This window comes from Echeneis naucrates, chromosome 16, assembly GCF_900963305.1.
Source record: "Echeneis naucrates chromosome 16, fEcheNa1.1, whole genome shotgun sequence".
NCBI classification, from domain to species: Eukaryota; Metazoa; Chordata; class Actinopteri; order Carangiformes; family Echeneidae; genus Echeneis; species Echeneis naucrates.
This window is the reverse complement of record NC_042526.1, coordinates 2,069,359-2,082,705: the sequence shown is the minus strand read 5'-3', so window position 1 is coordinate 2,082,705 and position 13,347 is coordinate 2,069,359. Positions and strand designations below refer to the sequence as shown.

Here is a 13,347-nt window from a genome sequence, read left to right as displayed (position 1 = left end):
CCGTATCCCGGAAGAACTAACTCCTGGTATTTCAATATTTGGGGCCGTGAATTCGCTTTCCCTTCCGGCTCAGCTAGCATGAATTAATATTTCAGGTGAGACTGGGCCTCTGAGGGCTCTGTGCTTCCATAAGATCACAGGAAATGGGCAGACCCCCCCCCCCCCCCCCCCGGAGGCTGGAGAGAGCAGTATGTGTGTGTGCGATAATTTAGTTTGTGTGTCAGAGAAGGTTTTTGTGAATGTGTTTGTGAGGAAACAATCCTGCAAGTCAAAGTGAAGAGAGCGTCACATGTGAGTTTGTGCAGGGAATGAGGTCATGTTTGTGTTTGTGTTTGTGTGCGTGTGTGTATTTTCCACTATGACAGGAAGAGCATCAGATGATAGCGACCCCGCGGCTGTGTGTGTGTGATTGTGCTTATATGTTTGTGTGGTCGTCGGCAATGAGGATGTGCATGTGTGTTTGTGTTCTCTCATACACACAAACACACTCAATCACGCTATAATATGTGTTAAGGGAAAAACAAGGAAGCCATGAAACAAACGCACACAGACGCACAGACAAATCAAACATATAACACCTGGATAATCAAGGTCGAGATCATCCTGACATCCTGTTGTTGCTCACACTTTTGAGAATTGCCGGTAACACACATATTCCAACCCCTTCGACACACAACTCAGTGCTGACGCAAACAAACACACAGTTCACAGGGGACAATCAATTTAACCCCCAATACTGACACACGTGAACTTCCGGGCTCCTGAACTGAACAATGGCGTTAACTCTGTGTGTGTGTGTGTGTGTGTGTGTGAGTGACAGAGGGGGGGAGGGGCTGAGAGACCACTGGTCAAACCAAATGGCCTCCAGCCTCAGTGAGTTCGACTGACCCCATTATATTTGGACGCTTTAAGTATTTAACATACATTAGCTTTGTACTTAATGAATCAAGCAGATTTGATTTTTTGTTGTTGTTGTTGTTTTTTGTTTTTTTTTTTTAAATGGCACAAACGAACAAAATCAACTGGCTCATTTCGCCAAATCAAAGCTGGTCTCATGCAGCTGCCCCTGAAAAGTGAAAGGAGGCCTTAAATCTACTGACCATCAGGGGGCGACGCCTCTGAACTCCCTCGATTTATCTTTTGTTTTCCTTTGTGAGTTCATGGTGTCAGTCTGTAGTTTTAATACAACACAATGCCCAGTTTTCAGCCTCCAGATGCCAGCTAACTTCAGCGATGCAGAACTGATATTTTAGTTTCTGTTTCATTTGGGAACCTTGAAAAGGAGAACAAAATGTTTTCATATGACTAAAAAAGGTCGTAGGAGATCCGTCATCTGCAGAAAAACTTTGTGATTCTGAAAATATAATGAAGCTATTTAACCATCTTAGTCAGATTGTCTACTAAATATACATAACAACAATGAAAAGAAAGTTTAAAAAAGCTCACGTCTCATCAGTTCTGCTGAAATATCACAATGACACAAAATGAAAGGCAGAAGAAAATAATTCCTTCTGTCTGTTTCCTTTCACTTTTTATTCATAACAGAGCAGAACAAAAACCTTTCATCACGTCCTGTCAAGCTTTTGTCTCCCTCTGCACTGAGCGAGACGTATTAAATGGAAATGATTGTGAAAACCAATTCCAGGTTTTGTTGGCTGTCCTGGATCGTCCTCTTCAGCCTCAGGTGCATGATGCTGGATGCTGTCGCTGCACCACCCGGGACCTTTTTATGTCTTCCATTCTCCGGCTCAATCAAATGCTTCCTGTACTTTCTGTTTTTTCCCTGCCTCCGTTGTCCCTCCACACCTTACATGGAGCCGTGCCCCTCCAGAGATGGGAGATGCAGCAGATGGCTGCTGCTATAAATCCACCTTTTTATTTCTTCTTTCCTCTGCTGAAGCCAGTTTTTCTGAATGAACACGTGGTTTTATGTCCTCTGATGACGGCATGCTGCTCCCTCTCTACCCCCCCCCCCCCCCCCCCTCCTCCTCTTTCGTTCAGCTGCTGTTTTCCTGAATGAGCACTGAAGCCGTCCCATTACCTCATCTTTGGCTCAGCTGTGCCCCCTCCCCTCCTTCCCCTCCATTGCAAGAAAGAAAAATGAGAGCAGAAAGATGGAGCAGTAATGATCATGATGGAAAAGGTGGTTATGGGATGTAGCGGCGGTCGTAAACCGTTGCTGTTGCCATGATGTAAGACCAACAGAAACATCCGGTCCTCTGCAGACAACCGTTCACGTGCTCACACACGAAACGCTCACATGCACGAGTGCTTCAGGATTATAGTGCTTAATCTGCACAGCAACAGCCCCCGTGCTGCTGTAACGCCGTGCTGACAGACAGAGAAACGAAGGGAAAAAGGGAGACGCCAGAGGAGGGAGAGAGTGCACGACGGAAAAGATGAGGAAAAAGAAAATGTTATGAGGAGACGCACAGAAAGACAGAGAGAGAGAGAGAGAGACCGGATTAAGAATGGCTGCGCACTCATTCATAATTTCATCCCTTCATTCAGATTGTCCGCCAGCTCTGTGGACCGCCATGATTCATAGGGAAGGGGGTGGGGGAGGGGCGATGGGAGGTGAGGTCAGGTGAGGGAAGGCGGTGATGGAGGAAAAAACAGAGTATGCTTCTCTGTTGCTGCTGGACCGATCGCCTCAGCAGCCTGGTGAGGATGTGCTGGTGTCACAACGGTTAGGGAGGTGCACTGGGGGAGGGTGGTGGTGGTGGGGGGTGGGGGGGGGTGAACAGAGGAGACAGTGTCTTTGTAATGATGGTGCATTGCGCTTCACCCAAAAAAAAAGAAAAACTAAAAGAAATGAAAAAGGGAAAATTTCACCAACCTGTATTTACTTTAAAGCCGTAAGACAAATGTTCATACAGATTCAAATAAATACGACTTCTTACATTTTCCTTGGAACCAAAAGAAGGAAAATCTGCCCTCTCAGAGAGTCATCAACTGTGGCAGCTGCCCCGAGGGCAGGAAGCCTCACCTCGTATTAAGGTGAAAAGAAACACAGCAGCGGATACAAAAAGGCCACGAGCACTGACACGAGTGGGGGAGGAGCGAAGCTGTGGTTAGAAAGATACTAAAAGGTCTGAGAAGCTCAAAGGCAGGAAATTTGTTGATGCCATTTGAAAATGTTTTACTGCTTAAAAAATATGAAACAGAAAATTGAGTTAATTGAGCTGCCTGCAGTAAAACCAGATTGTGTAAACAGTCACTCGTTCCATCCATCATTAAATCCTGTTGTCCAGTCCTTCCTCTCCCGTTAGATCCACCAGATCACCTCCACTGACAGGCACCCAGGAAATATCATTATCAGACCACAGACCAGAGCAGCCGTCGCTCAGGTCGAGCCCATCCCATCCGTTCCATGAGCGAACGCTGGCATTGAACCCACATGCTGAAAACATTCCTCTCCAAAGTAGGAAGATGAAACTTCAGGCCCCGGCAGATGCCTCGGTCCAAGTCGGGGCAGAGTCCAGCTGTTAGCTTTGGCTGAAAGCCTTAAGATTTTTTTCTGTGTGCACACCAACAATCTGTTCAAATGTGGAAGCAACATCTTCTAATCACACACACACACAGTTTTAAGGAGAGGTCATCTGAGTCCGTCATCTCCCATCCACCGGACCGCCGTGGAAAACAGCCATTCATGAGCGAGACACCTTTTTGAATCAGTAATAAAATTAGAGCAGTGGGCGTTTATTCAGAGGTCTGGGAACAGGCAACTGGCTTAGCAATGGACGAGCAAACATTATATAAACAGGGAAAAAAAAATTCTTTTATCATTATGAAATTCTACACGGCCGCATCGTTTACCCATCTGCTCCACAACTCTTTCTTTTCTCTCGCCACATTAAGTTTTTTTATTTTATTTTATCTACTATAAATAATAAAATCAATACAGTCTCTCATTCCTCCTTTGCCCCCTTTAAAAAGATATATGACACAAAGATGGAGCTTAAGAGGGAGAATAAGAGACGGGGAGTCAACTGAGAGATGAATCATGCCACGATGACTAACGTCTTGCATAACTTCGTCTGAGAATTCTTCCTATTGCTTGTCAGTGAGCGCCCACAAAAACAAAAAAAAAAAAATCGTTTTGTAAGCCTCTCGCTGTGCCGGGTCCTACAGACACACTAACACCATTTCTTACATCAGAGGTAAAGACTGGCCAGGTGATACGGTGAGCTCTACAGAGGTTCAGCAGGAGTCCCATTTTTCAGCGATCCTTCGCTGTGCTTCTTGAAGTGTCTTGGACCGGACTGCTGCATGAAGGAGGAAGGTGGAACTTTTTGGACAAACTGCCTCAAATGGTGTTCAGGTCAGCGTTGGGTTGATGTTACTTGCAGCGTTGTTTGCACCTTATTAGTTATTTTTTTAAATGAATCTCTTGAATGAATGGATACATTTGCGGAAAGAGGGCCCTGGATGTCGCGTTCATTGAAATCGCTTCCAGAGAAATGAGCAGCTCTGAGGTTATGTGGGCTGTGGGTAATTCCTGGAGTCTTCTCATGCATAGCATATTAGCTTCTGAGTTTCCCCTTATTTGAAGGAGATGCCCTACTTTTTACGTCATCCTCGGGTATGAAAGTCCCCTCATGGATTTTGTTGTTCCATCCGACCAAAGTAAATAGCACATGGGAGCGTATGAATCAGAAACAAACCCACCACCACCACCAAACTGTGTCTTCTCCTGTTTCTCTTGTCTTTCACATGCTTTTCTTCTTCCACCCAGACGCTCTGCACGGTTCCCTCCCTCCTCATTGTTCAATAGATTCACTCATACAGGGAGAGTAAAAAAAAGAAGAAAGGAATAATCACACAGCCAGTGTGGACTTTTGTACGTATTGTTCCCACCTCCTCTGGAAATTCCCTCGAAGAAAGGACGTCATTCTTTTAGACATAGATATTATTATAAAGTAATCAGAATACCTCCTCTGTATGATAGTGACTCACGTAATGTTCGCGCCTTTCTTACATCCAGCTGTGTCGGTCTCAATCTCGCGGTTGAAACAGGCTAGTTACGTGTTGACAGTCAGGTAAACATGGCAGCCAGGTGTGTGTACACACACACGGAGCAGCCTCTGGCTCAGCCTGCGCCGGTTTACCAGCATCATGAAGCTGAAGCTGGCGGCAGAACGCTTTGCTTTTGATGTGGCACGTCTCCGGGCTCAATAGAGCTCTGAAAGGCCCGAGTGTTTGTCTTCAGCCTTCATGTGCCACTGGCACAAACACGGGGGGCTTTCCTGTAACTCCAAAGGAAACATCTGCACTTTACCTTAAATCTCAGGTACACGCCGACAAACTGGTCCAGATCGAGAGGCAGCATCATGACCACACTTTGCCAGAAGAAACATAAATGTGTGTGGCCCCAAGTGCATTCCAGGTGTATCTTATACTCTGAAATGTTTAAGTGAATACTCGTGATTTGGTAGATTGCAATTTCAATTTAAATTTGGATGTTTAAGATTTGCTTCCAACTTCATTCAACTATTACTCTCCAAATGTCTGGAGGATATCTACCAACCGACAACATGTCTACCGCAAGATCGGCGGCACTGACTGAGCTGAAAACTGAATAAAGATATCAAAAAATAAACAAGTAGGTTGTAAATTTAGCAGTTGAGAGTCAGAATTAATTGACTCATGTCCAAAATGTTCTGCTTGTATCGCCGGTAATTCACAATTCAACGTGGAAGGTAGCAACAATAAAGTCAGCACGCTGACACCTTTCAGTTTTCAACATCAGTCGGCAAACTCAAATTCATTGATTACAGCTGACCACACTGGCACACAAACACACTTATGTGGCACTTGCACCTTTCCCGTCTCCTCAATTTCATGACCTCTCACTAGAAATCACATATACGGACGGGACAAGGGTGGCTAAGAATAACGCATCACACCTCCAGCACCATCTCACACTTCGCCGGAGCTGTGAAAAGAAAACAGAAAGAGCGAGCTCGTCTCTCTCCCACACACATACTGTACGTACACACTGCAGGGTGGACCGAAGTCTGCCTGTTTATTTCTTTTTTTATTTTTTTTCCCGCCACCTTATCAAACCGTAATTACTTTCTTACTCATGTTGCTGTCTTACGGTGATCTTATGATTTAACATCTCCAAGTGACGCCAAGACGAGACTTTCATGTCAAATCTGTCTTCCCACGTAGCTCAGATAACAGATTTATTCTGCCGCTGCTGCTTCTTTCACAGGTCTGCTTTAATGTGTGTCTAAACTCGGGAATAACATATAAAGCAGCGGTGACTGTGCAATGTATCAGAACAGAGTCAGACTCCCCCAGGATGGCTCAAGTCTTTGTCACTTCCTTCTCCGCAAAACACATTTACAGTTGATACACACTTTGTCATATTTTACCGGCTCACTAACCAGATTGTAAAACGTTTTGTTTTCATGTGAATTTAGCTTGTTTGATGTTGGCTAACTCTCTGATCTGCTGCGTGTGACCTGATGTGTGACCTGATGTCAAGTCACACTTCTTCAGGGTAATTATGTTGCCGCTTTGGGGTCAGCTAAAGTCTGCGTGTCTAAATTTGTGCCTCACAAATCTCTGTCGAGGCTGCACAACTTTTGAAAGTTGTAGTTGTGAAAAGGAAAATTTATTGTATCTGGGTCAGCGCCATCTGTCCGGTCGTTACACAGGAGTCTTTGGAGACGGGCTTTATTGTTGGGGCTCTGGTGGTCATTACAGGGACTGCAGGTCATGAAATGAAAATCATTGCGCACGTGTTTTCACAAGGGAACAGACGTTAACGCAGACTGGCTCAGATTTTAAGGGACCTTGTAGAAGGATGAACGGATTTATAAGTAGCGGTGCTCGTCGTCCACATCTCGCCTGCAACTGGTCCAGAATACCTGCAGCTTGGCCTCCTAACTGGCTCCAGGCCTTTCTCTGTTGGCTCCAAACAGCTCAACGTATATCAAAATTTTCAACGATGCCAAAATAAATGATCTTGTAAATCATACTTGAGTATCAAAATGATTCTCTTCAGTTTATGAGCCTGTTAGTTCCTCAGTATGTCGCCCTGCAGATGCATGAACGGTATGTAAGTTCAGTTGATCTCTAATTCAAGTTTACTTTGAATTCAAAGCAGATAATAAGCTTAAAAGGCAAAAGATCCCTCTAACGAGTAAATAAAACCTGAAAGTTAAATTAGACCAAACCTCCTGAAAGATATAAATATATATATTTATGTTACCGCGAACTCAAACAGACACAGTTGGAACAGAAACACAATCCAGCTAATAAATAAACTAGCTCTCCACTTGGCCTCCTAATGAGAAATGCAAGCGTGCAAAAGGAGCCGCTGCCCCTTGCACACCAGCACACGGCTATACCGAAGCCTCTGAAATATTAATGCAAAAAATGAGTCAGAAAAATTAATGAATAAATAAAAAGTGAAGCGCAGCCTGTTAACAGCGAGCCACGACAAAGTCATCCATAATTGGGCAGCTGGACTGCTCATTCTTGAATCTTACATCACGATGACGCTCGCTCGTCCTGAAGTCGCAGTTTGGAAAGTACGAATCCTTCAAAAGCTCAACAGACGAGCATTACTGTGCTGGAAGCAAATGTTTACACTAATCCGGTTATTCATTTGGCTTATTTAGCAGCCTCCTTTGGGTAGAATGGATGACTTTGGTCCAGCCACTGCGGGTTAGCATATAAGTGCGTTCATTTCATTATATGGGAAATTGTAATGTAATGTCATTTTAAAGTGTGTAATACTGTATGTAAATTCACAGGAATTGAAGATGACTAATGTTACATTTTTATTATATTTGCTCTTCACATGTTTTCTCATGTGAACCTGAAGCACGCTGCTTGCTGGTGCTTTTTGGCCGGCATCAATCTGCCCGTGACACATGCGGGAGTTTGTCTTTGACTGGGTTTTCTCAGGGGCTTCACCGTCTTGGCTGCGGGCTTTGATGTGGTGCAGAGAAGGCGTTCTCCTAAAAAACCTCCACCCACTTCTTCTCCATCAATCCCACACCACACCAAAGGCCAAAGCCATCTGGTGTCTCTAATGAGGAGCTCAAAGGCCGGCAGTTTCCCATCAGCAAACACCTTCTAGACTATAAAGTTCAACACCGTGTTGGATGGGAAATCCAAATAATGTCATAATAATATTTAATGTATATAACAGTGTAACAGCTATGACTCCCTTTTTGCCTCAGCGTTTGGGTATAAATGATCATTAACACCTTAACGGCACGGCCGAACGAGCAGATTATTTATTTTTTAAACTTGCATCGGGGCTTCTTGCAGGCCGGATGCACTGAAGCTGTATATCTGGTCTGAGAGGACCAAGCTGAGCGGGCGACAGGTTAGTTTAAGGTGTTTTGTGTTTGCACCAACGCCAGTTGGAGCCGCAGTTGGTGAATATCCAAGTTTACTGCAGGGTGTGAATGATCGTTTGTGGTGCATACAAAAGCCTGATGTGAGCAGAAAGAAGCTTCGGATGGTCCACTCTCTGTCAGTTTCCCAATTGTCCTGTAAACAGTCGGAAGGTAACCCGGCTTATCGTGACGACGTGTGCACTGCAGGCCAGAACAACGGCCCTCAGACTCAGGGTCACTGAAGGTAACAGTTACAGGTCTGACAGCTGCCCCGAGGGTTTTACCTGTCACTGTTCCCGTCAAACCTCAGGTGAGGTTTTGTTAAAGCAGGACTGGGATGAAGCCATGGGGGGTTCCATTGGCCGTCCCCAAGTCCAAATAATAAAAGTAATCCCTGCTAATCCTTTAAATTTACAATAGATTTACAAAGTCTGCCCACAAATTTCCCACAAGTCTCCTGCTTGTCTTTTTATGACTCAGACAAAGAGAGATTATGTGAAAGAAGAGACTTCTGGATAATTACAGGTGTTCACATTGTGCACGTGTGTGTGTGTGTGTGTGTGTGTGTGTGTGTGTGGTTAAATGATCCGGCAAAAAGACATAGCAGGAAGTCAGAGACCGCTAATTGTCCCAAGTTAATCCCGCATGATGTCATCAGGACACACCCGCCGTCTGACTGAGACACGCACAAAGAAAATAACCAATCGATGACATGGCCAGGCCCGACCTGAGATCAGTAAGCAGGTACACGTCCCCGTTTTATAGAGTAAAATTACATGACTATTTGCCAAAGCTAAATGTTTCATTGTCAAAAACAACGTGGTTCTGTATGTGCACGTGACCCTGCAGGATGTGGAGTTCCTTCTTTGGCTTTGGACAACTTTTAAAGGAAAATTACTAAAAGGGGCCATGTCAGAGTGACATTACTGTTTGTACGCACACACACATACACACACTTTGCTCTGTAGCACAAAAGTGAAATGCCGGCTGAGAAGGTTACCTCAGCACCTTGGCTCTCACCAAAGCACTGGATCATTAAAAACCCATGAGCTTTTTTTTTTTCTTCATTTTTTTTAACAAATGGCTGTTAGAGAAGAAAAGACCTGATCTCACCGTGAGCCAGAAGGCTAAATAATGGATGGGCACCTTGAGATGACATCATCACAGAGAGTTAATTTTGTAGGTCAACAGTTGATGTGATGTGGGACTCAGATTAGCCAATCAGTGTCTCGGATGGATCCATTCAGTCTTGCAAATTAAAACTTTCTTCGTGTTTCCATCCATCCATCCATCTAGCAGTCGGGTCGTGGGGGTAGCAGCTTCAACAGTGAGCTGCAGACTTCCTTTTCCCAAGCGACATCGACCAGCTCTGACTGGGGGATTCCGAGGCGTTCCCAGGCTAGGAGAGTTATATCTCCACCTGGTCCTCGGTCTGCCCCGCGGCCTCCTCCCAGCTGGACGTGTCCGGAACACCTCCCAAAGGGAGGCGCCCCGGAGGCATCCTGACCAGATGCCAAAACCACCTCACCTGGCTCCTCTCAACGTAAAGGAGCAGCAGCTCTACTCGGATGTCCTCTCGGATTACCGAGCTCCTCGCCCAATCTGTAAGGGAGAAGCCGGCCACCCTTCTGAGGAAACATATTTCAGATGCTTGCATTCGTGAGCTTGTTCTTTCGGTCATGATCCAGTTCTCATGACCATAGGTGAGGGTACGAACAAAGATTGACCTGAAGATCGAGAGCTTCGCTTTCGGACTTTTCGTCACAGTGGTGCAATACAGCGACTGCAGTACCGCTCCCGCTGCTCCAATTCTCCGGCCAATCTCACGTTCCATAGTCCCCCCACTCGACCCCGAGATGCTTAAACTCCTTTACTTGGGGTAAAGACTCGTTCCCGACTTGGAGTAGACAATCCATCAGTTTCCGGGAGAGAAACAGCGCCACATCATCTGCAAACATAGAAATCCTGTCTATGAAAATCACAAACAGGATCGGTGACATGGCGCAGCCTTGGCGGAGGCCAACCCTCAGTTGAAAAAAGTCTGACTTACTGCCAAATGCCCGAACACAGCTCTCCCCTTGGGGCAATCAGAGATTGGATGGTCTTTAGCAGTGACCCCCTCATTCCATACTCCCATAGCACCCCCCACAAAACATCTCGGGGGACCCGGTCATACACCTTCTCCAAGTCTACAAAGCCCATGTAGACCGGATGGGCATATTCCCAGGCTTCCTCCCTCTTTGTGTTTATCTGTTTAAAACTTTGCAAAACAAAAACTCCCGTTAATGATGCCTATCCACGTGTGGTCTTTGTTTCTGAACGACGCCAAAAGTAGATGTTTTCAGTATTATGTCACGTTGTTTTTATTCTCAGCACTCAGATGCCGTCTGTGGTTCAATGCGATCGCAGAAATACTTCGTACATCCTACAGTAATATATATTTTCAAGATTTTAGAGGATTTTTTTAAGGCTGCTTTGTGGGAAATAAAAGATGTGCACTGCGTTTGATCTCTTGCTGTTCGCCTGAGTTTTTGGGAGGAGTATCAAAAGTGCCTCACAGCAGCGTTCAGTTTTATTAGTGACTCACCCTCATTGAGCAACGTTACAACCTGAAGGTCACAGAAGGTGTTTGCACAACATAACTTTGTAATGATAGTGATTACAGGCACATTGTTCAGGAAATGACTCACCTGACATGTTTACAGCTGCGTGCACAGTGATTCAGTGCTTCCATCTATAAATTGCTGTTTTGCCATTGAGCTTCTCCAAAAAAAAAAAATAAAATATCTGATATGATTCATTGTTCCAAAGTTCTCTAAGATTGCAGTCAGTGATTTACATAGACTATAATTAGAAGAGCGCAGGAGACTGCTGGGTAGAGTGGGAGGACTCCGGTTATAAAGCCTTCACACTCAGACCGACCCTGGTGTGGGTTTGTTGCTGTCATGTGCAACAACACTTCAACTGCTGCATTTCTGTCTCGTGCTGCTCGCTCAAGATGTTTCAGTTTTCTGTCGCTCAGACATTACAGCCTGTATTTTACAAAAAAGTACATGACATGATGGAAAAGATGTCGCAGTCACTGAAGCCCAAGAATGAAACAAACCAAAGTAAAAGAGACACAGTGATTCATTTGTGTGTGTGTGTATGTGTGTATATATCTGCAACACAAAACACACATGTGCACTTACTTCTGCTTTGGGTGGACAGATTAGTGCTTCACGGTATGAAAGCATCAACAAAGAGGGAAAATCTAAAGTCATAACAGACAAACTGAAAGAATGGAAGACCTCAGCCACCCAAACTATCCCATTTCACATTTATGTGGTTTTACATTTTATTGTTTCGTATCCTAAATCTTCCACACGTCTCGATATAAAGGTATTATAGTTGTGAGTAGAAGCCAACATCTCCTCACTTTAATTCTTTAATTCTCCGAGTCTTCGGAGTCAAACCTCTTCCTGACGTTTCATCAGGTGATCTAAGCTGCTCCGTCTGTTGCTCACGCAGGAGCAGAGCCTCCGCTTTAAATGATGGGGCCACTATTTAAAAAATAAACATCACGGAGGTAATAAATCAAGTGAGAATGAAGCCATTTTCCCCTAAACTTCAATGCAACCTGACTTTTGCAGCCCCCCTGGTGGTCATTTATTCGGCTCCCCAGCTTTGTCTTCACTTTTCAGGCCTGCAGTTGTCGTACTTTTATAAACAGTCCAGATGCGAACCGGGGCCTCCGACCAATCAGATCGTTCGGCCGCAGCTACCTGTTGCGTAACGCCACGTTATGTGCAGCGGAGCTGGGGAGGACAGCAACATGTGTGGCAGCTGAAGGAGTCGGGGTGTTGCGTTACTTATGAGTCATGATGTAACTGTGCGAGAAGCACAGCAGGGACTCTAAACATGAGATCCACACACAGACACACACAGACAGAGACACAAAAGCTGGATTCACTCTTTACTTCACGTTCACTTTCACGCTATTCCCACAGCAGTCATATCTGGAGCTCTGGATACACAATCACACAGAACACACAACACACACACACATGCTGTTTTGATTAACTCTTTCTCTGAAGCTGCGCTGACTCACTCGGCGTATTATGCAACTTCCCTTAAGCGCATGATCTTCTAGACAGCATCGAGTGTAATCTTTTTCCAATCCGCTTTGTGAATGAAGCCGTTTCTTTCGTTTGTATGGTCGCAGAGAGAAAAAAACAAAATAGCAAACAGTGAGAACTGGGATTGGTAAAAGGAGGGGTTGGGGGGGGGGGGCATCCATCTCTGGGGCTTCTGAGTCTGCTGAATGGCAAACACCTGTGAAACAGTTACATCCTACAACCACATGGTGTCATAAGTTGAGTGGCCAACGTGTCGTTTGTGAAGCCGCAGACTCAACAGGGCAGAAGCTCGCTTCAATCGGCGTCCAAATCATTCGTTTTCTGTCCACAGGGCCCCCTTTGTTCTTCCACTGGGCTCACAAACTACACAACAACTACACAACATCAACCTCTATTCAAAATCAGAGAAGTTACGGCAGACAGTTCTCCTTTCAAAACAGTCCCAAACGTGCCTCGGCTGTCTCTCTTAGCTCTCTAGTTGTTGTTTTGTATGATGAGCCATTTTTCAGTTTTCATTGTACGGATTGTTTTTTACATCATGTGCACTGAAATTCCAGTAAAAAATGAAGTGGTGCTGAAAAGGAATGTGAATCCAGAAAGTTTCAGCTGATAAGGATTTTTTTTTTTTTTTCCCAACTCCAAAAGAAAAGAACTGAAAAGTGTTATGCAGCTGAAGTGGAGAAAATGCATCATCTCCCCCTCAAATCTGGGAGCTCACGCCTCCTTTCACAGCATCAATATTTCAGTCCCTCGCCAGCCTCTGCTTCCGCTCAGCAGTGATGCCATGTTGAGTCAGATGTTTGACTTTAGCAGTCTTAGATCATTTTGCAAAGACCGGGAGATCGGTTGAAATAGGTCAGCGA

At 45.0% G+C, this 13,347-nt stretch overlaps 1 protein-coding gene across 1 annotated transcript in view; it reads right to left on the bottom strand.

Moving 5' to 3' along the window:
* Positions 1-10,568, bottom strand: part of LOC115056119 (solute carrier family 23 member 1) — a 44,734-nt gene extending 34,166 nt beyond the window's left edge. Inside the window, exons 1-3 of the mRNA XM_029522385.1 lie at positions 10,433-10,568; positions 10,194-10,314; positions 9,895-10,093 (exon numbers count right to left, since the gene is read on the bottom strand). Of these exons, the coding sequence (XP_029378245.1) occupies positions 9,895-10,093; positions 10,194-10,314; positions 10,433-10,568 (456 nt within the window). The remainder of the gene's footprint in view (positions 1-9,894; positions 10,094-10,193; positions 10,315-10,432) is intronic.
* Between the last annotated feature and the right edge of the window lie 2,779 nt (positions 10,569-13,347).